At 35.1% G+C, this 25,231-nt stretch overlaps 1 protein-coding gene across 4 annotated transcripts in view; it reads left to right on the forward strand.

Annotated features, from left to right (window-relative positions):
• NAV3 (neuron navigator 3) overlaps positions 1–25,231 on the forward strand; it is a 347,319-nt gene that overhangs the window by 297,188 nt on the left and 24,900 nt on the right. For 2 of the 4 annotated variants that reach the window (XM_090273650.1, XM_090273653.1), the window contains 9 exons: positions 2,943–3,054; positions 9,437–9,558; positions 11,259–11,431; positions 13,439–13,592; positions 14,770–14,944; positions 19,145–19,242; positions 21,474–21,569; positions 21,844–22,012; positions 23,481–23,716. In XM_090273650.1, coding sequence (XP_090129776.1) covers positions 2,943–3,054; positions 9,437–9,558; positions 11,259–11,431; positions 13,439–13,592; positions 14,770–14,944; positions 19,145–19,242; positions 21,474–21,569; positions 21,844–22,012; positions 23,481–23,716 — 1,335 coding nt within the window. Of the gene's footprint in view, positions 1–2,942; positions 3,055–9,436; positions 9,559–10,556; positions 10,578–11,258; positions 11,432–11,706; positions 11,773–13,438; positions 13,593–14,769; positions 14,945–19,144; positions 19,243–21,473; positions 21,570–21,843; positions 22,013–23,480; positions 23,717–25,231 lie in introns of all 4 variants that reach the window. The other 2 variants (XM_090273649.1, XM_090273652.1) reach the window with 2 other exon arrangements.

Below are 25,231 nucleotides of genomic sequence, written 5' to 3' on the forward strand. Positions count from 1 at the left end.
AACCAGGGCTAGCCAGGTTCTTTCAGTAGAAACATTCGTAAGATTTCAAGGCACATACAACGCGGTGGGGAGTGGGATGCGTTCAAAGAAACTACAGCTGGATGTGTGATGTTAACAAAGTGTCAATGTGAGGAAACAAACAGAAACAAAAACAGGTTTAGTAGAAATTTTTAAGAGCCCAGCCTAGAAGATCAAGTTGGTTAATGAGAATTGCTGCCCAACTTGTGGGATTTTCAGCAAAGCCTGTGTTCAGGAGAGATTTGCAACAAGGTTGGATCTAGTTAGGAAATGAGGTTGGGAAGAAAACTAAGGAAGGCTAGAATTATAACAGTGTTTGATCTGGCCTTCATACCTGGTTTAGCCTCAGAGATGTGCACAAAACGGGAGATTTGACTCCATCCAGCTTCATCTACACAAGAAACTCCAGTGGAAATCTGGAATCTTACATAGTTAGTGGGTTTTGGGGGCATCATAACCTTGAGTAGCTCATTGTACATACACGGAATTTAATTTTTGGGTCTCAGGTTTTAAAATACCACTTGGTCTTTAAAAGTGAGGAAAGATATTTAAAGCAAAGGGGAAAATCATATAAAAAGACACAGAGAAAGGTGTTTCTAGTTGGAGTGATGGTGAAAATGGGTCTCAACTGAAATATGGAGAGATCACTAGTTCAGGCTTGAAACATTTTTCAGTGTAGAACTTAACTATATTTTTTAATTAAAGAGAATGAAATATTTTATAGGTGCTTGCTTCTGCTTAAAAAGCTGCCCTAAAAAATTACTAATATGAATTTGGTTAAACAAATATAGTCATTCATGTGATTTTCCCCAAGTTATATAATGACTATATCTCTCACCTAGTTAATGTTCCTTTGGGCTTGTTGTGTGACACCCATAGCAACTTAGCCTGCTAATACCTGCTGTTTTAAAAAATTATACTTAATAGTAGAAAGTGATCATTCTTCATTTCATATTAAACATAACTTTCTAAAGAAGGCAGCATTCCCTGAACATTCCACTTCTTATCTTCTAAAAATGTTTCTAGAAGAGATTTATCTAGAAAAGGTTTTGACACTGAAATAAGTCAGCTAAGTCATAAAATTAAGCAAAATTTTTAAGACATTTGCATAAGATCCCATTTCCATTTTTCCTCTTTAAACCTAAAGCCACTGTTTTAGCAGATTTTTAATTCACAGTATAAGCACTATTGGCTTTAAATTCAAAGATGAAAATCTGATTTTTATTAATACTTAACATGTATCCCAGTCTATAGATTGTAAAATTACTAAATTATGTGATTCATTAACTATACACCTTCGATATATTTTTGTGAATAAATTTCTCATAAAAGCAGAATGAATTTTCAGTAAATGTTATCTCTCTTTGTAGATATATTTTAAGTGGAAAGTAGATTTAGTTTTGGTAAGCATTCTGTGACTTGTTGGGCAAGGACGAATTATAAATAGAACTTGGAGAGACTGGGAAATAATGATGAATTAGATATGAATTATATGTATAACATTGGAAACTTTCCATAAACATGATCTTTTTCTTTTTGATAAATATATGCAAATGAAATTACAATCAAGTATTTGAAGATTCATCTATAAATCCAGGAAGTTGTATTGATTTTTCATTATGACAGTCTTTGTCTTTTAAGCTATTAGAGGTTTATAAAAGGTTTTGCTTTAAAAAAAAAAAATTGTCACCTGTTAGAAATACATCAACTATCTAATGAAAATAGATACAGATGCACCAGGTATCTATTCCAAACCTGAATGTAATTTCAATTAGCATTGTCTTTCTCTTTTTTAAGTATATAGGTTTCCCATGTATGTAACAGTTTCCTACAAAGACGGTAGTTATAATCCTACTTTTTTTTGTATAGTCTGGGAGGCCTGGAGTAGGGTTAAACTATTTACCATGGAATTAAGAACCCAAGCCTGATTCTTTGACTTTCTGCCAGAGATGCGAGATAAAATGATGAATGACAAATACATTACCAAGGAATTCTCCCTCTAAGAGGCTGAGAGGGCTTCTAATATTTAGGATTGCCATCACTTCTTGTTCTTGAACCCCTGGTGGAAATACTGCCTCTGCTGAAAAAGCGCTCTCATTCTTTTCTGCTTTGTTATCTTTCTCATGGTGAGTCATTTCTGGTACAGAGATTTTCCTTGGAACATATCTTAAAATTACCTAAATTCAGAAATGAGATGGTTTATGAAAACGTGATTATTAAACATTTTTTGTAATTTAACTATTATTTAGGACTGTATATCAAATCTATTTCTATTCACTTAAAAAATTTCTTTGTGGCTTTGGCTTGGTGAAACTGAGTCTCTATACTAGAAATTTTATTGGATGAAAAATATCAGAATCTAAGATTACCTTGATATGCCAGGAGAATTTAATAAGGTGACATTTAATAGGAGTGAGTTACGGATGAGTTCCAGATTTTATACTCGAATGTAAACAATCCATTCCCCAAGTGCAAAATACATGAGACAAAATCTGAAATCACTTATTTGACAAAAACTCAGGGTCTCCAGTTGATGGTAAATGCAATATTGGTGCACCGTGCTTACTGATATCAAATTATGTGATGGGACCACAGGTAGTATTAGTAAGTTTGGTATAAAATAAGCAATACGATATCATGCTTTATATTGTACTGGTCAGCTCTTGGTGTCACCCTTTGAAAAAAATAAGAACTATTCACATCATGTAAGAAAATAACCAAGAAAACAAATTGTTTAATTCTTCTTTACATTTGACTAAATAAGGAGTTGTTAGATAGAACTGGACAAAGTCAGCCAAATCTCCAAATCTCCCAGGATGTTAGCACTACATAAAATCAAACCCATTTGATAGTGAGTTTTGAACAACAGGGATGGTTTACTTTTCTCTCTCGGTATTAAAGCTTCTAACTTGTTTGTTTCACAGGAGTCTGAACTCATAGAACTAAGAGAAACCATTGAAATGCTGAAGGCCCAGAACTCGGCTGCACAGGCGGCCATTCAGGGAGCGCTGAATGGTCCCGATCACCCTCCCAAAGGTATATTTAGAAATATTGTCATTTTGCATCCAATATATTAGTCATCTATTTTATTTACTAATTGGAGAAGAGATGCTTTTACTTAGTGATGAGTAATTTGTATTAATGTAGTTAGAATCTCAGAATTTAAGAACAGTTGCTTTCATTATCAAATAATTTTTAAATTGCCCTTAGGGAATTTGCTTCTATAATTATATACACATTTCTCTTCACTTAATTTGGTGAAAGTGGGATGAGTGGTTGGTTAATACATTCATATCTGATATCAAGCAAAAAACAAACTCAGTAAGGAGCATAAAAATCTAGGTCTATATAAAAAATATAGTCAGAAATCAAAATACAAAGTAAGGGGTACGAGGAGCAACTCATCCTGGGGGTGACAGCAGTAAAAAGGTGCACTTCTTGTACAGGATTTTTAAAACAGTGAGAAATTGACCAAACGATGGTCTGCTCTTCATCATTACTATGCCTTAACAATTCTAAACAATGATAAAACAATTTTGCTGACCCCCCCCCCCCCAATGCTTAGTTTTCCACTGAAGAAAATGCTTTATATTAATGTCTTGGTTTTTTTCTTTACATAAGTTCTACTTATTCATGTTCTAACTCATTTCACTAACATTCAATATGCTCACTTCTTTACCACTTTAAACATGCTTTCCTGAATTCTGAATGCCTGTCACCTCTCTTCCCATTTCCAGATGACTTCTGGGAAGTTTATACAGAGTTTTTCAATGTCTTCAGCAGCCAATCACACTTCAGACCACTGGAGTGTTGCTTTTCTTCCCACCACTCCACCAAAACTGTTCTCTTCAGGATCAATAATGACTTATACAACATTAAATCCAGTAAAACATTTAAAATTCTTATTGTGTTTGACGCGTTAACAGCATTTGATACTAATGCCTGTTCCTTTCTACTTGAAATACTCATTTTTTTCCTAATGATCATGACATCCACATTGTTAGTTTTTCTTCTGCTTCTTTAAATCTCTTTCAAAGTTTCTTTTGTAGACTCAGTCATTTGTATTCATTTGTTAAGTGCTGATATTTCTCAGTACTCAGTCCTAAGCTCACTTCCATTATGATTTTTTACATTATGATTCTCTTCATCTTATCTAACATTTTATACAAACTCATCTACTCTTCTAGCTTTAGGTATCTTCTGTGTGTTGACAACTGTGGATCTACCTCTTCAGATCTGCTGGGCCTTCAGTGTCCCTTGCCTCAGTAAATGGCACCCTTCTTATAGCCAGAAATCTATATGTCGTTTATAAATCCTCTCTCCTCACGCAATAAATTGCCAAGCTCCGTTGATTCTATCCCTTAAATATCAGTTGGATCTGTTCCCTTTTCTTTGATCCTACTGTAAACATCTCTCGTCTTCCCTGAGCCGTGACCAGAAACACCTAAAGCCATCCTGCTCCTCATCTTACACCACTTTACTTCCTTCTTCACACTGAGAATAGAGCAATCATCCAACAACTCATATATACAGCTATCCCATGTTGCCTCTAGGATGAATACAGACTCCTTAACCTAACATAATTTCTTCATGGGCTTCATTTATTCAACAAATATTTATTGCTTACTAGTTATGTGCTAGACACTGTACTAGAACTTGTATCTTATTTTTTCACATTGAGTATTTTACATTTCAGCTGCCCTAAATGGCTTCCAATTCATTGAAAGCTTTTTATATATTGTTTATTCTGCTTGGAACTTTCTATCCTGTTTGTTCAGCATAAAAACTTTTTGAGGCCTTGCAAGAATCAGCCTAAATATGCCTCCTTGACCCTTACACTGGATGAGATACTCTTGTGACATCTTTCTGGAAATAACTGCACTTCCCCTATCAAAATTTGCATTATACCTCTGTGTCTTAATTTATTTAATGTTCTGCCTTTCCCGAGCTATGGGAGGGCGCTTTGTTTGATAATCCTAGTGGCTATGATGATGCATTGCCTATAAAAGGGACTTATTCAAAGTTCATAGAAAACAATGATATGACTTAAAATATTTTAATTTAAATTTTAGGAGAACAATTATATAAAGTGAGACATAGTTAAATTGAAAAACACACTAGTTCTCTAGGGGGTACTTTTGTTAAGAATTTAGCAAGTTTCCATGTGGAGTGTTGACTTATCTGCTGCACGGAAAATTACTGCATATTTAAAGCTTATCTTAGAGCTATAATAAAGCAGCTTATGTTCTAAGTCTTTCTGCTGTAAATAGGTCCAGAAGGGATTTAAAAAGGCTTAGGCCTTTCTTTAACACAATGCCAGTCACTGAAGTAAAACTTTCTGGGAGATTTCCTTTTATCTTAGGCAACAGGTAGCTTAATGCATCTATTGGAATTAAAAAATAAGAATTCCTTTGTTCAAAAATGTGGGAGGGGTGCCTAAAGTAAACAAAATGATAACAGTTAATTTACAAATTCCACAAGAAAGATTAAAAAATGATTTTATAAGATGTAAAACTAATAAAAACAAATAATGATATAGGGTTGATTGTATATAGGATATTTAGATTGTGTTTCTGTAATATTAAAACTCTATTTAATTCAATGAACACAAACTATTGCTTACTTTATTGAGCACTGAGATAGCATTGAGAAACTAACAATCAATTAAGTTTATTATGTATCTTTCCTTGGGTTATGAAGGTGATTATGTAAGCTATAAAGTTGTATTCTTAAGCAATATTTAAATTTGGTTTTTGAGACTTTTAAAACCTTTATGTCAGATAAATTTTTAACATATAGTCTTAAGATATGTATTTGGAATGAGGCAGCACTTTTATAGACAGATCAAACCATATGTCAAAATTACAAAGCAATAATAAAGTTACATTAACTTTATATTTTCTCTGTATTTGTGTGTCACATTTATTTACAAACCCTGATAAAAAATCTATAATAGAATAAATTTATTTATTTATTCACAAACATTAGTTGAGCATATGCAATGTATTAAGCACTCTATTTGATCTTGAGATACAGATATACAAAAAAAGAGAGTCTGTATACTGGAGGGCTCACAATCCACTTCAACAAAGGAAATGTATGTATATTACATATAAGAATTGTGGCTTTATAACAAAATAATTGCTATAAGAATGAAGGTTAAGACAATGGAAGTTGTTATTTATATACTTTTTGAAATTAACTGTTGCTTTTTAAGTTACTGCCTCTGTGCATAAACATGGAACAGTTTTTTCTTAAGATATATCAAGGACAATTTGACGAAACATTTATTAAATCATGGGCAACAGTAAATACTTTTTAGGAATATTTGGCAAACATAGTTGTGTTGAATGACTATTAAGAATAAATTTATTCAACAAATACCTATTGATCATCTACCACATTCGATACACTCCTTAAATATAAAATGGTAAACAAAATAAACACAGTCTTTGTCTCCATCAATTTTTAGTCTTTAGGAGACCAAAAACTAAACAATTGTCATGATCATTTGTGTAGGTGAATGTGCAAATCCGATTAGTTACAAGTTCTAAAATAGAGGAGAATAAGTGTCATAGAGAGTGGGGGCTTCAGGGAACCCGCTAGAGGTGGCATAGTCAGGAAGGCCTTTCCAGGATAGCAACCCTTAAGGGGAGATCGAAAGAGTAAGAATTGAACCAAGTGATATTGTACAATAAATATCAAGAGGGTCTTGAGACAGAAAATAGATTAGCAACTTTGTGAAACTTATAGGAGGAAGGTAATGAGCGGAGGTAAAATAAATAGAACCAGGTGGGAGAGATAAGTACTGACCAGATTAGATTACTGAGGGGGCACTTAAGGTATATTTAGGAGTTGAACTGGTTTTTGTTTCTATTAAAATGGGAATCTATTGAAAAGTCTTAAGCAAGAGAGGGATGATGAAGGTTTTCTAGCTACTGTTTGTAGAATTGTTTGAGGTGAATACGTTGGACACCTCTCGTGGCTGTAGAGCAGGTGAGTGAGGGGGTAGTTTGAACTGGTACAGTGGTGGTACCAAGGATGGGAAGTGGAAAATGAATTCAGGAATAAACTCCTAACTGAAATATCCACTTACTCAGATTTTTGTGTTCGTTTGGTCAACCATCCTTTACCTGGCTCTGTGATGTTCCATGTACTGAATCAAATACTTAAAGCACAAGAAAGGAATGTTAGAGAAGAGTAAAATGCATTGCCTTCATTCTTGATATTGTTGAGATTATGCCTTTGCCAATCTTTATTGGAAACAGAGTCATAGTTGAACATAATACCTCCAAAGACTACTTTTGACCTACGATTACAAGAATTTACCTATTTTTTAAAAATTGGGCATTAATCAAATTCAAATACAATTTTTTTTCTGGATGCAATAAAAAAGTCTGGACTACGTTAATGTTTAATACATCTGCTCTATTTGCGAAGGTCAGTTATTAGGGAAAAACAAGCAAAACTACATCTTGTTTAGAAAAGCTATTGCCAACCATAGCATAAATTTACAACACAAATAAATACCTACACACAGTTTTCTATTGATTATTAATATATCCTCCATATTAGTTGGTTAAGAGATACTATGTTCATATTATTGAATCAAAACAGCACACATATATACTTTGATTTAGCCTTTGGCATTTATAATATTTTTGGAATGCAACAATAGTAAATGTTATCATTATTTTTTCTTTTATTGATTTTAGAGAGGGGGAAGAGAGGGAGAGAAACATTAATGTGAGAGAGAATCATTGATCAGTTGTCTTTTGCACATACCCCAACTGAATACCAAACCCACAACCCAGACATGTGCCCTCACCAGGAATCAAACAGATAACTTTTCAATTTGCAGGATGATGCCCAACCAACTGAGCCACACTGGCCAGGGCTGTTATCATGATTTTTAATAATACTTTTAAGAAACCAAACCCTAAGGATACTGAAAAATAGCTCTAGTTTTCCCCTTCTTTAAAATTTGTCAGCATGTTATTATCTTAATGGAAAAATTAAAGTGCTTATTGGTATATATGTATATAAGAGTAAGGATGGAGAGATATAGACATATATTTTATACTTTCGTGGAAACTCGTTTATTTTATATTTCAAAAATAACCACTTACAGTTCCTTGGCATAGGTTATTTTACTGGTGAATAAATCAGTCAACTGAAAAGCTTTGATTTTATCCTATTATTTCTGTGGAGGCATTTTGAAAGCCATATATTAATTTTCAATATCTTATAAGTTCTGTGATTTTTGCTTGACTAGTGTTCATTAATGCCAATTAAATATAGTAATAGAAATAGCCTAAAAACAGATTTGACCTTAAAAATGATTTTATTAACTCTTAATCAGTTCACCATATTAAAATTTTAATTTCAATTTTATTTTTAATAACTATAAATAAAACATAAGCGGATTGTACGAGGTAAGTCGGTATCTTCAAAAGGTGATAAAATGTAAAATGCTCTCTTCAAATATGTAACTAGAGAAGTACCACGTGCTTTTTAGAAACAGAGAGTTTGTGTACATGGCTGTTAGCATAGCAGACGTTGGAATCAGTCCAGTCTCTGGTTGGCGTCGCTGGTTTTCAGCTAAGGGACTGTGGGAAAATCATATTTAGTGATTAAATTCATTTCAGTGGTTTACTTAAATATTAAAATTAGATGTCCCCGGGTAGAGTAAGCACAGAGTAAAAACTAGCTTTATTATTGCCTGTTGTTATTCTCACTGTTATTGCTGTTTCATGTCATCGACAGAAATTAGGGATATGATGGACTGTTTTCTGTTTAATTCATAAATGCAGTCTTCCCATAGTCTCTCTCTCTTAAGGCTCTTCCGCTCTTGCTTCTTCGACCTTGATGAAGTTACTTAACCTCTCTGCACTTCAGTTCCTCATCTGTGAGATGAAGTGCTTAGATGACTTCCAGGGTTTGTTTTGGCTCTAACTTGGTATGATTCTGTGAAATGGAAAGTTAATATATTTGGCTTCAATAACTTTATTTAAATCACAAATATTAAAAAGACAATTCCTATGCTATTATGAATTTCCATTTCCTCCATGGAACTAATCATTTGAAATAAGTCATTTTGGAAATACAGTCTGATCCAAGTAGTCAGTAGAATTACTACCATAGCATTTTATTTTTGGACAAAACTGAGACTCATTAAACCACCAGTGCTGCAGTCTTATATGAGATTCCCATTGAATCTTAATGCAGATAACACAGTTAATTAACATCAATCTGATTGTCCTCTATTAAAGTTACAAAACCAAACTGCATTGAGATTATCTTAATTAAAAGCCGTGTTGACTTTTATTAGCAGACTGCCTCTCAGAATAGCTACATTCTTATTTGTTCAGAATTACAGCCTTTATGAGCAAATGTGATCCTCTCAATCTGTTGCTAGATCTCCGCATCAGAAGGCAGCATTCCTCAGAAAGCGTTTCTAGTATCAACAGTGCCACCAGCCATTCCAGCATTGGCAGTGGTAATGATGCTGACTCCAAGAAAAAGAAAAAGAAAAACTGGGTAAGCCATCCTCATTCATGTGCTTCCGGAGCTCATCACTGCACAGTGAGTCAGGCTTTTTCCTGCGGGGCTTCAGACATGTGCAGCAGTTTGCAAAGAGTCTCAGTCAAGGGACTAAACCACAGATGCTGTGTTCCTCGCCCAGATCAGGGAGGCTTGGTGCTGAAGAGTATACTTTAGCATTGGGGCTAAACTTGGGTTTGAATCCCTGATCTGTCATTTAGGACTTGGATTTGGGCTGATTACTTCACCTTTTGCAAGACCTAAATTTCTTCATCTGTAAAAAGAAGATAATTAATACTAACTCTATAGAGTTGTTTTGAAGGAAAATAAAATCTGTAAGTAGATGACTTAGAATAGGGATTATATTTTGCTGATGAAAGATGATGACTGATCCTAATGATGATGATGGTGATGTTGATAACGCTGGTGAAGATGATGACATGTTGTTGATGATGGGTGAGGAAGTGATACTGATGATGATCATGATGATGATAGAGGAAGAGATGAAATGGAGTTGGTAAAAGCAAAGAAAGAGACCTCGACTCTCCCCACCCCTCACATCAACAGGGCTTATTGTGTGAATAAAGCTTCACCTCAAAAGAAATCAACTACATTAATGTCTGCTTTATTTTTCTTTACTAAGAGAATATATCAAGACTATAGAAATACACTTTAACAGAACTATATTTTAAGTTTGCTAGATATATTATTTATGATAATATGCAATTGAAAAAAACTGAGGGGAAGATGCAAAAATGTTTAAAAACAATGAAGAATTTCCTTTAATACTGTGAAACAAAGGTAGATTTTAAGTAAGTACAACTGCTAATAAAATCCAAAGCATAATATCAGAGGATTTTACTGGAGTGCTTTCTATAAATAATGAAAGAAATATCTTTTTTGTTTTAAAAAATGTTTATGCAGGTAATATTTTAAAATACTGATCAGCCTTCATTCCCTTGATTTGTAATTGCACTCTTTCATGTTTCTGCAAGGTGAACTCTAGAGGAAGTGAGGTGAATATAAACCGTGGACAATTTGGCATGCATCTATAAAAAACACCCTACCTTGGCATGAATGCTATTTATTTTGGCAGTAGGCTTTCATACCTTTTAAAAGAAGATTACCTTGTATGTCTTTTCTTTGTGTCTTTTCATTTTAATCTCAAATTTTTAAAAGAAGCAAAATCATTTTCTGAACAAAGCTGTAGGGGTTACCAATTCTGGTTTTTTAATAAGTATGGGGATTGAAATTTTGAATAGAAAACCACAGTTAATGAAGTGTTAGGTGAATTTGATTTAACTTTGCTTTTTAAGTTGATACTGTCAGCAGGACATGACTTGATTGTAGTGCTAAAGTGGCCATTTAAAACAAATTGCCTTGAAGAGAGAAACATTGGGAATAAAATCCCTTCAAGGTACTAAGTTTTAAATGAGTGCGCTGATAGCCATGCCCTTGACCCTGCACTATTTAAAAGCCTCCTGTGTTTGCGCTGCGGCTGGATTAATACAAGAATAAAACAAAAACAGAAAACACGGTGTCTTTTTTTTTAGAGATACTGTGCTGCAACTGTTAATACTCCGCTTAAACATACTGACCCCAGGCAGTGGCTAGGATGGCACCTGCAAACTAACGCCCCAAAGCAAAATCCACCAAGTGCAAATAGACAAGACAGGTAATTTCTGTCCTTTCCTCAGCTGAGAAGCTCATTCAAACAAGCCTTTGGAAAGAAGAAGTCCACCAAACCTCCTTCCTCGCATTCGGACATTGAAGAACTCACGGACTCATCCCTTCCAGCCTCCCCCAAGTTGCCCCATAACGCTGGCGACTGTGGGTCAGCGTCCATGAAGCCCTCGCAGTCGGCCTCAGCGTAAGTAGCTCCCTCTGCAGAACGCTGATGCGTTTTTAAAAGACAGCCTCAGGCCAAGCCTGTCCTTGTGTTCTAAATGTCATCAGGTCGTACTGCCAAACTCTCCACGCCCGTCATTGGCAGATCTTCTTAGAATGTCACCATTTGTGTCCCTTTTTTCATATATTAGAATTTGAGTGTTTCTTGATCTCATTCTCCACTTTTCTAAGTTATTATTCTCACTTCTTTTCACTTGCATTTGTCCATGTATCTGTCTAACTGTACGTTAAATGCAGGTCACCCCTTGTCTGGCCACCAAAGAAACGGCACAATGGCCCTGTGATCTACAAGCATAGATCCCGGTAAAATGAAGTGTGATGCATGAAAGCTGCAAAGATCCAGGTTCTAACCTAGGCAGTGTTCGCTTTTGCTTTTTCTAAAATCACTCGCATGCATTTCAGCCATAAACACCTCCTCTCTCCTTCTGTTTTTGAAGCAAAACTTAGTTTCCTAAAGCCAAACCACAATCCATTTTCGTTAACTGTGTGAGATGTTGCAGCATAGCATTTTTACCACCGCCCTCTCTTTGAGGTTACAAGAAAGAATACAACATTGAGAATGTAGAAACATGTGCTCTGATGAGTCTCTTTGTATTATATACTATTTAAATCAGATTTCCTTGTACAGTATTCCTTCACTTTTCATGGGTATTACATTTTAGACCACCCCGCCCCCCGCAATAGGTGAAAATGCGTGAAGGAGGAACCTTACATTTATTTTAGTATTTATATATATTTTAAGGCTTTATAAACCCTTCCCACACACTTATAAACCATTCCCAGTCCCTTATTAACCTTTCCCACTCCCTTATTAACCTTTTCCACACTTTTATAAACACTATTTATGTTCTTAAACATATTCTACATTCTTAAACCTACATAACTTTAACAGCATACATATACAGTACCACAAAATCCCATGATATAGCAAAAAATCCGTGATAAATAATTAAATATAATATTTTTTAAAATCCCACGATACAGTGAGGCCGCAATAAGTGAACCGCAATATAGAGCGGGACTACTGTATGCACATGACAATGATGAGCCTAGAACTGTCACATTGTACAGGGCCACTAAGGACCATTTAAGATGCTTCGACATCCTGTGAAATTTCATAACTTACACAGGAAGGAAGACCATAGCTCTAACGTCTGTGACCAGCAACCTAGTCCTCACATTTAAATGGAAATGACATTAGTCATAAAACACATTCTTTTGACTTATTTCCTAACACAGCTGTCCACAGAACAACAACCGCCACAAACAGAGCAGGAAGGCTGTAGTATATCTGACCTTCAAGTAACCCTCACCTAGGCTGCTTTTATGGATTGAAATCTGTGATTTAGCTTCATTAACTGTGATCCCTTTAATCAGCTGAGCCTAGCAGGAGGATTATATAACACTCATCCATTATTTAAATGTTCAAAACTAATCTCTCTGATTTATTTTCTACAATATTTTTGTTGAATTTTCATGGTAACTTGAAGCTGGTATCGTGGCAAATAAAGTTATTTTTTGCATAGTTTTATAAAACAGGAAATCAAAGTTTTAACGACATAATAAATTTGCTTTGAAAGAGAATATTTCAGATGCTGCAAATAGAGATTTAAGTCCCTTGTAAAATGGTAGCATTAAATGTAACATCACTATGACTCTTCAGCCCCATAAGTATCAGTGACAAGGGAATTTTGAGGATCACTTTATATACAGTAATAACAGACTGTTTCATACTTCAGGAAATAGGAAGAAAAGATTAAGGAAACGATAGTTACTATTTCCAGTTTTGAGCATGTGAATGTATTACTGCTGGTAAAACTCTTTCTTCTTTTCTCTGGATTTTGCCAGCAGCGAACAATTTCTTTACCTGCTAGGTAATATTACTCTCCAGCCTTTAAAAGAAGCATTACTTTTCCTAAAGCTCTGGCTTCCCCCAACCACTGAAGTTGTGTTTGTTCCCCTTTTTTAGGATCTGCGAATGCACTGAGGCTGAGGCAGAGATAATTCTGCAGCTGAAGAGCGAGCTCAGAGAAAAGGAATTAAAATTAACAGATATCCGGCTGGAGGCCCTCAGCTCAGCTCATCACCTGGATCAGATCAGGGAAGCCATGAACCGCATGCAGGTCAGGGCTGACGCACCCTCTAGGAGCACCTGGAGAGATTAAAACACTGCTCATTTTCTTCACTTAGTTATTACAAAAAACAAATCTCACTGTCAGCCTTTTTTTGGAAATGTACTCTCTTTATTCTGTCTTTGCAACTTGTTTCTTAACACCAGACAGAGAAATCTCAGGTGTTGGAAGTCGGAGTGCAAGCTGGCCAATTGCACACAGACCGTTCAAGACACTTGTACTTGCAATTGGATTCCTCTGACAGCTGTTCTTAGCGAGGCCACTACGATCCTTGCTTCTTCACTTTTCCATGATTTACCTTTATGTTGGTTTGTTGTTGTTGTTGTTGTTGTTGTTTTGAAATCTGACTTTCAAATACCTTTACCTATTTTCTACTGAAAAACCAAAGTAATGAGAAAGCTATGGAAATATAACTCAAGCCTTCCCAAATGAAAGTAAAAGTAATATAGAATGCCATATGTAAAAGTAAAGCTTCTGTATTTATTTGGAAGCATCTGAAGGCTAAATTCAGAACCAGTCTGTTCTCAGGCTAAGTTTTCATTTTATTATTGTAAACCAGTGATCACTTGGTGCCGCAGATGACTGAAGTAAGAAAAAGCTCATTGCTGAGCAGATTCATCTGCCATTGTATATATTCATCAAAAGGCTTTTGTTGTATTAAAGGGCCTAGTGCCCCATTTTGAAGGAACAAAAACTTTTTGAGATGTTAGCTAGAATTCTGAAGCAATTTGAAAATGCTTTATTTGCATTGTTCTGCTCTGAGTTTCAACTCTCCTTGAATTTGCAGTAATGAAAATGTCATTATTTACTGTGAGATTTTAACAATACTTTTAAAATGAGAAATGAGCCTTCAATTATGATATTCTTAATTCAAATGAGACTATATCCTGGAAGACTCCTGAAATATATTATATATTCAAGAAATATTAAAATTCTAATGGTTAGTAGGTCTATATTTGTGAATACATGAATATATGTATGGGAGAGATAGAGAAAATATTACTTTTCCTTCTTTGGGAGGAAATCTGTTTTTATAATTTATATTTGTTTATTTAACATATCACCATATGCTTTACTTAGTAAACAAACTAACTCTGATAAAAGAAGTGACGCCATTTTCTCAATCAAACCTGTTCAATTTTTTTCATGTTTCCCATCTTCACGAAAGAATGAAATTGAAATACTGAAGGCTGAAAATGACCGGTTGAAGGCAGAAACTGGTAACACAGCTAAGCCCGCTCGGCCACCCTCACAGTCCTCAAGTAGCACTTCCTCCTCGTCCTCACGGCAATCACTGGGACTTTCCCTAAACAATCTGAACATCACAGAGTCTGTTACCTCAGGTAACACAGCTGCCTGAATGAAAGCATGCATATGACTTAACGAGGTGTGGGAAGGGTGGGGGTGCAGATACTGGAATTTGGAGAACGTTACCCACAACTCTTCTCACTCATACCCTCTTAAAATGTAAACGCTCTAATTCTCAGAAATAGTCCTGTTTCTATTTTTTTATTCTACATCATTATCATTTTTAAAGCACATTCCTGGAAAAGAAAGATAGGCTTAGAGGTATGGTTTTCGTATCACTTTTTGAGAAATATTTTCTCCACGATTGCCATAGGATAAAGAAACTTGATGGTCATTAGTACTCATGAATATAATGCTAATAACCCCATGCAATTTGGTGGCGTTTTAAGTGTACAGAGCCCAGTGGCAAGTGTATCAGGACCAATTCAAAAATTTGACTAGATAAACCTGCATGATGTTGCTGAGAGAGAACATAGTGATGCTAATCACTTAGTCTGAAGATTTATTAACTTTTCAACAAACAAACAAAAAAAACACACTGGATTCTGCTATTGTATTCAGTGGTACTGATCGAACAAGGGTTCCGGTTTATTCAATTGAAAATAGAATCATATGACATGATGGTGTCGATATCTCATGAACAATTCAATTAAAAGTGTAACTGCTCCTATGACTTTGAGCCATTTTATGCACATAAGATTCAGTGTAGGAGAGTTACATGTGTATCTGTGGTAATTACAAAGCACAGCCACCAGATGACGCTTGACAATCAGTAATCTACATGTTCCTGGGTAACTTAGGATTCCATTATAGAACTGAGACACGACGGGTTGCCTTAAATTACACTAAAATATAGAAGATGGTGATGAAAATAAAGAAGAAAACCAGAGACACAGCATGCTAATAATATAGGTGACATTTTTAATCAATCACATCTCTTGCTTTTTAAAAATTCTATTAGATCTGCCCTTCATAATGTAAAATGAATGGTCTATGTATACTTGCTCTCTTCTTATAAAAGGCAATTAGAAACTCCCTGAAAAATTAGGTAAACAATGTTTATAGCATTTGGTGGGGACTGGGGAGGGGAAACTAATCCTGAGAATAAGCATCATTGTAAAACAAATATTAGCAGCCAAGACAAACTTAGGAAAGTGATTACAATAATTTGTTGAAGATCATGCAACTAGTAAGTGGCAGATGAGGAAATCAAGGTTGAAAAAGGCAAGGTTAGTATTAAACATAATTTAGAAAGAACAACCATGTAAAAATGAAACTAAAATGCATGTCTAGGAAAGACTAGAACCCATAAAGATTTAATATAAACTTAATCAATTTTACAATTTTTGTGTTCTTTGGTAGTGCCTTCAATCTTGCTTAGTGAGTTCAAAATTGGAAATCAGAGAGGCATTCATGCTAAGGCATTTTAACAGAAAAACTTTCTTAGGTTCTTGATTAATTTTTTTCTTTTTAGAGAAAAAAGTAGGTTGGAAAGAGGAAAGTTTTTTTATTTTTGTAAAAACTTTATTGTAACCAAAATGAGAGGTCTATTTGTTCTTCCCTTGAAATGTTTACAGAGGACGGTGACTTATTTTTCATAACAAACCACAGAAGACCTTAACTCCAACTTGCTGTATTTGTTTTTCCTTGAGTTATTTCTTGAGGTGATCAGCCTGTCATATACTGGGAACAGGGGAAGACCCAGAGTGAGTCACGATGTGCTCCTCCCACTGTGAATGGAAATAGTTAGAAGAAACAAGTGGAGAAAAGGAATAATAGTTAGAACAACTAAATTTATGAAACACCAAACACTGGGAGAACGTGCTTTTAAAGCGTTATCTCTTCCAGTGGACCCCAACCTTTTTGGCACCAAGGACCAGTGTCGTGGAAGACAGTTTTTTCGCAGACAGAGTAGGGGGTTGTGGGGAGGAGAGGAGGCAGAGCTCAGGCAGGAGGTAATGCCAGGGAAGGTCTGCTGCCACTCACCTCCTGTTGTGCAGCCCAGTTCCTAACAGGCCACAGACTGGACAGGTACTGGTCTGTGGGGGTGGGGCGGTGGGGGAAGAACCCCCATCAGAACCCTGTTTATGCTCTCAGTAACCCTATGGAGCAGACACTACTTGAGCTCCTTTTACAGATGAGGAAATCAAGACTTAGGAAAGTGATTACAATAATTTGTTGAAGACCATGCAACTAGTAAGTGGCAGAGCTAATATTTGAACCCACATCTGGATGGATCCAGCGCCTGAACTTTTAACTGCTATATTCATTTTGCTTTAAGTAGCCACACACATGAGAACCAAAGACAATCAGTCATTTATTTGTTGGTAAATATTTACCATACTGATGTCAAGAGGCATGTCATATTTAAGCATAGTTTTTAAGCATAAAATGAATAACGTCTTCTAAGGCAAACGAGCAGACAAGTGGATCAGAAATAAGGTTAAATCCCTTATTATGGACTACTAGGTCATATATGATCTGGACCTTACTCACTTCAACATCATTTCGTACTCACCATTCTCCCCTTAGTCTCCATGCTACTGCTATCGCAAACATCTGTTCCAAGAGCACACCCAGCTCTTTCATTAAGATTTTTGCACTTGTTTGTGTTGACTGGACATCTTTTTGTAGGTCTTCATTTGCATAGCACTTCTCAACCTCCTTGTCTTTCAAACACCACATCCTCCAGGCAGCCCTCCAGGATAACCTACCTGTCGAGAGCAGGCTTTCTTCACTTATTCTATTTCACTGACCCATGCCCTTTATTTCTTGAACTTAACACATTATGAAATTATCTTGTTGAGAATGTATACTACAAAAGAGTAGAAAATTCACTTTCCTTCTCACCTTGGTATTTATTTCCAATCCCAGCACAGTTTCTAATATATTTTATGTGTAATAAATACTTTTGAGTACTTATCGACATTTATGAATAACTTAGCAAAGTACTAAAAAGTTAATTTCGTCATGAACTATTAGAAATTTAGGTGTGAACAGCTACCAGTAAGCCACTGTAAACTTCTGAGAAAAGGAGAAAGAGAATTAAGATGACACTGAAGGAAGTACTTTATTTTATAGTTGCATAAGCTAAAAGGTGAGAGACTGTGAGGATGTTAATGTGGTAAAATAATTAAATTCCAGTAAGGGAGATAGGCTTTGATGATTAAAAAATTTCTAGCAAAAATCTTCATATTCCTCAAACTCTAAATGTTGTTTTACTCCTTCCTTTGTGACAGTGCATATTCCTATTTATTAAGATAACTGCACCATTTCAGTTTTAGAAGTCATTTGATTAAATTGTTGTTTTTTTGATGTTACAATCACAGTCCTTGTTTCTATAAAATTACAGGCAGAGCAGCTCCTTCTTCCTGTCACCGGGCACATGTGCTCTTCAGCACATAGCCAAGTTTCCTTAGTCCACAGAACTATCTTCATATTAAATATGGCTCAATAAAAATATCATTGTCAAAGGAAAACATATATTTGGGATAGTTTGCCTTAATAATTCTCCAAATTCGACAGTTAACTCATATAATAGGTTTTGAAATTTATCTTTAACCGTATTTAAGGACTGGTACTTTAAAGTTTGGCTAGCTTTATCATGCTTCTGTAACTCTTAGCTGATTACTAGAAATACTATTCCAGTTTTGACACTATAAGCATAAAGAGTACAGGAGAGTGATGTCAATATACTTCTGGAAGAAAGTATTTATACGCCATGGCTGAAATTCAATAACACTATAGTACTTATACATATAAAGTAAGCAGTGATATACCTGGATGCATGCAAAATGTTTGAAAATAATTTGTTGACAGTCAATTTCAGCACCTTTACATTCATAAATTACCTGGGAGTTGAGCTTGGATATTTTAGATTAGACTGAAAAATCAGATTACTTTTCAGTTTTTTAGCCGAATATTACTCAGGTATTGCTCAGACCAGTGAATAATAAAAAAGGAAACCCCTTATTCTTCATCTAAAGACAGTGGCCCAACACTTGGGTGAAGATCTTTGGAAGCAGAAATAAACTCTTGGACTGAAAACTTTAACCCAACCACAGTAATTCATCTTCTTGAAGGCTGAGGGGTTTTAACCCAATTAGACTTGAATGGGAAGCAGAAAGGCTGAATATTTCCATTGAAAGTTATAAAACTAACAGAGGGAGAAACCCATGACAGTGAACAAACCTGAGCTCCTGTGACTCTGCTGTGTGTCTTTTTTAATTTGGTAGATATTTTGCTAGATGATGCTGGTGATGCAGATGGACACAAAGATGGACGCAGTGTGAAGATTATAGTCTCCATAAGCAAGGGCTACGGTCAAGCGAAGGTACTTCTTTAGTCTTAAGTTCTTTATTACTAAAGGCTGAGTATGACCATGAATCAAATGTATTTTATATTTGAATATTTGTCCTGATAAACATATTATCAGCAGTATTTGTCTTGGCTTTACCTTAATATATCATAGAGGCATAAAAGGGGCCAGAAAGAAAATGACATCGTCAAGTAGTTAGAATTGTGTCTCGGTACATTGTGTTCATTCACTGAATATGATGTTCATTGCCAGCCACCCTCATTTCTAGAACTTAGGGAAAACACAGTGCTGTCTTTGACATAAACATCTTTTCTAAAATATTATTTAGGTTTCACTTGTAGAATACAGGTGGTATTTATGATGTGCAGTAACATGTTTCTACAGCTGTCAATTATATCCTTGTACAAAGAAAACACTATAAGCTATACAAATAAATATTCTAGACACTGGAAAGACATTCTACTGAACTCAGTATGATAAATTCCATTGATGCTACTTGTACGTATCATTTTTATGCAAGGTCTGAGCTGAATAGGCAAGGATTTTGATTTTTCTGGAATCAAATATTGCCTTCAAATTGACAATGTCATCCTGATTCTAGCTCTTTCTTAAAACTAAAAATAACATTTCAAGCTGAATCTGTAGTTGAGTGGCCAGAAATACAAATTTATAAAAAAAAAAATTTTCAAACAGAAAAACAAAAAATGCTTCAGAATTTTAAAATAATTGAAGTACTTAAGTTTGAAAAAAAGTGAGATGGCACTTAGGAATTTTTACACTAGCAAATATTCCAAGAATCCCCATGCCATAAACTTTCTGCTTTAGCTTCAGATCTGTACCTGAATTCCTGAAGTGGGTCTTTATGTGAAAGACCATAATAGTCTCAGTGAAGCTTAAACTGTCCCTAATTTAAAAGTAGCTGCTTGTAAAGCATTGTGTGAGTGTTCGTTTTGAATGTGTTACAATAACACTGGAAAACAAGTTTTCTTTATTCTCAAAATAATTCTAAAAGAATTATTCTAAAAGGCAGTGTCTTTGAACATTGAAAGTAGTTGTCTTGGTCTTCTTGGGCTGCCATAACAAAATACCACAGACTAGGTGGCAACAACAGCAGACATTTATGTCCTCACAGTACTGCAGTCCCAAACCAAGGTGCCAGTGATCTGATTGCTGATGTGGGTGGGCTCTCTCCTGGAGTTGCAGACCTCCACCTCCTCACCACGTCCTGGCAAGGCCTTTCCTCAATGCGTGTGTTAGAGGAGAGAGACCTTTCTCTGTCCCTATGTGTGAGGCTACTAGTCCCATTATGAAAGGCCCACTTCAATGGCCTAGTCTAATTCTAATTAACTCCTACTGTTTCTGTTTCCAAATACCATCACATTGGGGGTTATGGCTTGAACATGATTTTTTTGTGTTGGGGAGGGGATACCCACATTTATTCTATAATAGTAGTAAAAAAATCACAATGGTTTTGCTGACAACTTACCCACTTTTTATGTTATATGTATTGGCTACTTAACAGTTTATATCTAAATAATGGTGATAATCCCACAAAAAAAGATTAATTTGGGACCGGTGTTTGTATTGTAAAGAGATTCTTTGCTTGCTAAAATGAGTCCCGTACATTCCCTGGCAAGTCCTTTTAAATTGTGAATTTTCTGGTAAACTCAAAATGGGACCTGTTTTGTAATCATGTGAATGCCATTCTACCATGGATAACTTATTTTTAAAGCTGGATTAGATTTGAGAGATATTCTAAGTTAATAAATGAAAAAAGACTTTAAAAAGATAAGATCACATAAATAGTAAGATGAAGTTCTAGGACTCATATGATATAGTTCTATTCCATCTCTATCACCATTTCCTTCCTACCAAGCTGCTTCTCTTCAGGAATGCACCCACTGCATTAAAACGGAAGACTAGTCTCTCCTGGCCCTTACCCTTCTACTGAACAGGTCATGAATCAGTTTTCCTTGACCATACCATTTCATCCAATCTCCTTCTTTCTTGTTTTGTTGCTATTGCTGTTTCTTTCTTTCGTTGGTTGGTTGGTTGGTTGGTTAGTTTGTTGGGGTGTATTTTATTTTATATAATCCACTGTGTGTATCTATTACTATAAAACCCATAGGCTTAATAAATATTTTAGTCTTACTCATCACTACATTAATACATTTTAGTAGAAAATGTAGTAATGAGACAAAGCAAACAGTTGGGTTTTTACCTTGTTTTATTTTGTTCTTATTTAGGATCAGAAGCCTCAGGCATATTTGATAGGATCCATCGGTGTTAGTGGGAAAACCAAGTGGGATGTCTTAGATGGTGTAATTAGACGTCTCCTTAAGGTAAGTTGAGCAAGATATCCAGATATTAATGTTCAGATATGTTTCATTTTGGATATTTCTCTTAGCTTTAATAGCATAGACATGTTTGCTTTTGCTCTTCTTTGTTTCAAATATCAGGGGAAGCCTTCTATTTTTATGCTGTTTGATATTAACAGTCCTTATATTGCCCACTTCTAAAATTCTTGGCAGCTAGCTACGTATCCCCATGAGTTTTGTATTTTTCGTAGATGAGTTGAACCTGTTTTGACTTTCCTTTTTCATGTATACCCTTTAGGAATATGTGTACCGTATTGATACATCCTCTAGCCTTGGTCTGAGCTCCGACTGCATTGCTAGCTACTGCATAGGAGATTTAATTAGAGCCCATAGCCTAGAAGTGCCTGAGCTGCTGCCTTGTGGATACCTTGTTGGAGATAATAACATCATCACTGTGAACCTGAGAGGTAAAAATAAAAAAGAAAAGATCAGCATATTGTGTTTTTTAACCAATTTTTTTTTTGTAGTTTTTCTTCGTAGTTTCACATTTGAAAACTATGTTAACTATTTTGATAGTTTAGGTATGAAATGAACCATATTTATATTTTAAACACAGAAATCCTACTTAAGACACTAAAATCCAAGTAAATGAAATTCTTTGGATGGGAAGGTGTGAAATTCAGAATGTAATTTTGAAAATTCTCTAGCACTTATAAAAAAGGAATGTGATTTTGGGAATTTCAAGTTTCTAGGTTTCTTGCATTATCATCTTTCATGTAGGGAGGATTCAAAGAAATTATTATATATTCCAAAGTAATGTATTCATCACTATATCTTTGATTTTAAATATATGTACCCAATAAATATCCACTGTGGATAGAGAATGGAAATTCAGAATCAAGAGTGAGAAATTCTGTTTTCTTTGTTTTGGATGATGTGATTAGTTGTAGGCAAATAGAATATCTAAATTATAACTGTCTCCATAATTCCTTGTTCACACGTTAAAGAATCAGAACACAGTTATATAAACTATGAATTAATAGAGGACTGTGTCAATATTTGATTTTATGATTAAGCTAATTGAGTAAGTAAAAGGAGATACTGTTTCTCTCCTTTCTAATTTCTTACCAAATATCACAGTTTGTATTCTTCAAAAGCTTAAGTGGTCATACAGCTGGGATGTGTAATGAGAGCTAAGTGGAAATACAGAGGAGAAACCAGAAGAAAAAAGGGAAGACTATAAGCACACACATATGTGTTTGATGTTAATTCTTTACATTTATTAGTTCTTAACTGTATTTTTAATGTATACACTATGACCGCTGTCCTCATTTTCCCCCTTTGCCTGCCTCCACCCAGCCCCTGCCCCCCTTCTCTCTGGTACACTGTGTCTGTGTCTATGGGTCTCACATGTATGTGCTTTGGCTAATTCCTTCCCCTTCTTTCATCCAGTCCTCCAGCCCCCTCCCCTCTGACAGCTGTCAGTCTGTTCTTCCATGTATCCATGCCTCTGTTTCTATTTTGTTCATCAGTTTATTTTATTCATTAGATTCCACATATGAGTGAGGTCATGTGGTTAACGAAACTACCACCTTCAAAGGGAATAAGATTGTATAATGATGCTTCCATTTATCTTTGGACATTTAAGAGGTAAACATGAAGTGGACAGTGGAAGAAAGCCTGAACAAAGGAAATGGCTTGCTTTTGTGTGATGTTTACCCTACCTTACCACTGGTGTTCTGTCTTAAAATGGCAATGAATTCAATAAAAAGAGAAAAAAACTTACGTTCGTGGGATAGAATTTTGAAAGAAAAGTATTTTGCAAGGACTGTATTCCTATGAATAACAAAGCTTTATTGTCAGTTGACAATATATTTTAAATTCCGACTTATGTAGAACAATAAGGCATACTGTTCCCTTTGTTTCTTCCTTCAGGAGTAGAAGAAAACAGTTTGGACAGTTTTGTTTTTGATACGCTGATTCCTAAGCCAATTACCCAAAGGTACTTTAACTTGTTGATGGAGCATCACAGAATTATACTCTCAGGACCTAGTGGTACTGGAAAGACCTATTTAGCAAACAAACTTGCTGAATATATAATAACCAAATCTGGGAGGAAAAAAACAGAGGATGCAATTGCCACTTTTAACGTGGACCACAAGTCCAGTAAGGTGAGTCACAGATTCCTGTGAGGACTGCTGCTATTTATCCACAAGTGTCTTAAGTGATTAAGCAGGAAGATTGTGTAAAACTTTACTATATTGTACATGGGAACATATCCACCTTTTTTACTTAAACTAGCATCTGATAAATGACTAAAGCCTGCTTCATGAATTTGAACAAGACTGCTATTCAATATCATTCAGTTATCACAAGCATTAGGAAGGAAATGACCAAGTCCTTATTACGTGATTTCTCTTAGGAAGTATTAGAGTAGAAAGAGGTCCATGCAAAGTGCTATAGATGCAAAAGGGGAAAACAACAATTCCTAGAGGAAACATAGCTTTATAAAAAGTCAATACTTGATCTGAGTCTTAATAAATAAGCAGGAATTGACTGATATTGGTAGTAATGGGGATTTGGGTATAATTAGAATATTTCAGGCAGAAAATCTGGGAGCCGCAATTGCTTACATCATATTTCTATAGGATTTGTGCTTAGGACCCTTAGGAAATTAAATAGTATCCCTTTTAAGCATCAACTAAAATTTCATGTACCATATAGTCAGCTTGACCACTTCCAGCTTTTAAGTAGGCATGGGAGGTTGTAAAAACGAGCTAGTACTTTCATGTATTTTGAGTAAATAAGAAATCCTAAAAAGGAAATTGCTTATGCCTAAAACTAGACTTTACCTGTAGTTATTCATTACATTCTCAATTAATTCAACCTAAGTTTCTCTTAGGAAACTGCATGTGTTAGGAGCATGATCCTGGGTCATGTTATTTTTCTAAAGGTAACCTGGTTAGCTGACCTAAACCAACTCAGTTTCTCAGAAACCTCAGGCCTGAACATTTTCAGAAATAAACATAATCTTCACAGCATCTAGAACCCATTGGATTCTTGAAATAAAACCATACATGTAGCTTAGTAAACAAAAAGTTCTTAATTGTATGGACAACTATATGCTAAAAAAATGGACAACCTAGAAGAAATGGAAAAATTCTTAGAAACATACAAGTTACCAAGAATGAATCAGGACAAATTATTAAATCTGAGTAGATCAACTACTAGTAAGAAGATTGAATCAGTAATCAAAAATCTCCAAATGAAGAGAAGCCTAGGATCACCAGATGACTTTACCGATGAGTTATACCAAAGAGTTAAAGACATATGAACAATGATCCTTCTCAAACTCTTAAAAATCAAAAAGGAGGAACACCCCCAAACTCATTTTATGAGCCCAACATTATCCTGAAACCAAAACCAGAAAAAGGCACTACTATAAAATAAACTGAATTGACAGCACATTAATCAGATCTTATACATGATTAAGTGGAGTTTATTTATCTCTGAGATGCAAGAATAGTTCAACATAAGAAAATAAATTATGTGGTACAACACATTAACAGAATGAAACAAAAGAAACATATGATCATTTTAGTAGAAGCAGAAAAGACATTGACAAAAGGCAACATGATAAAAACTTTTAATATATCGGGCATCTAAGGAACATACCTAAACAAAAT

This window comes from Furipterus horrens, unplaced genomic scaffold, assembly GCF_987537825.1.
Source record: "Furipterus horrens unplaced genomic scaffold, mFurHor1.1.pri manual_scaffold_4, whole genome shotgun sequence".
NCBI classification, from domain to species: Eukaryota; Metazoa; Chordata; class Mammalia; order Chiroptera; family Furipteridae; genus Furipterus; species Furipterus horrens.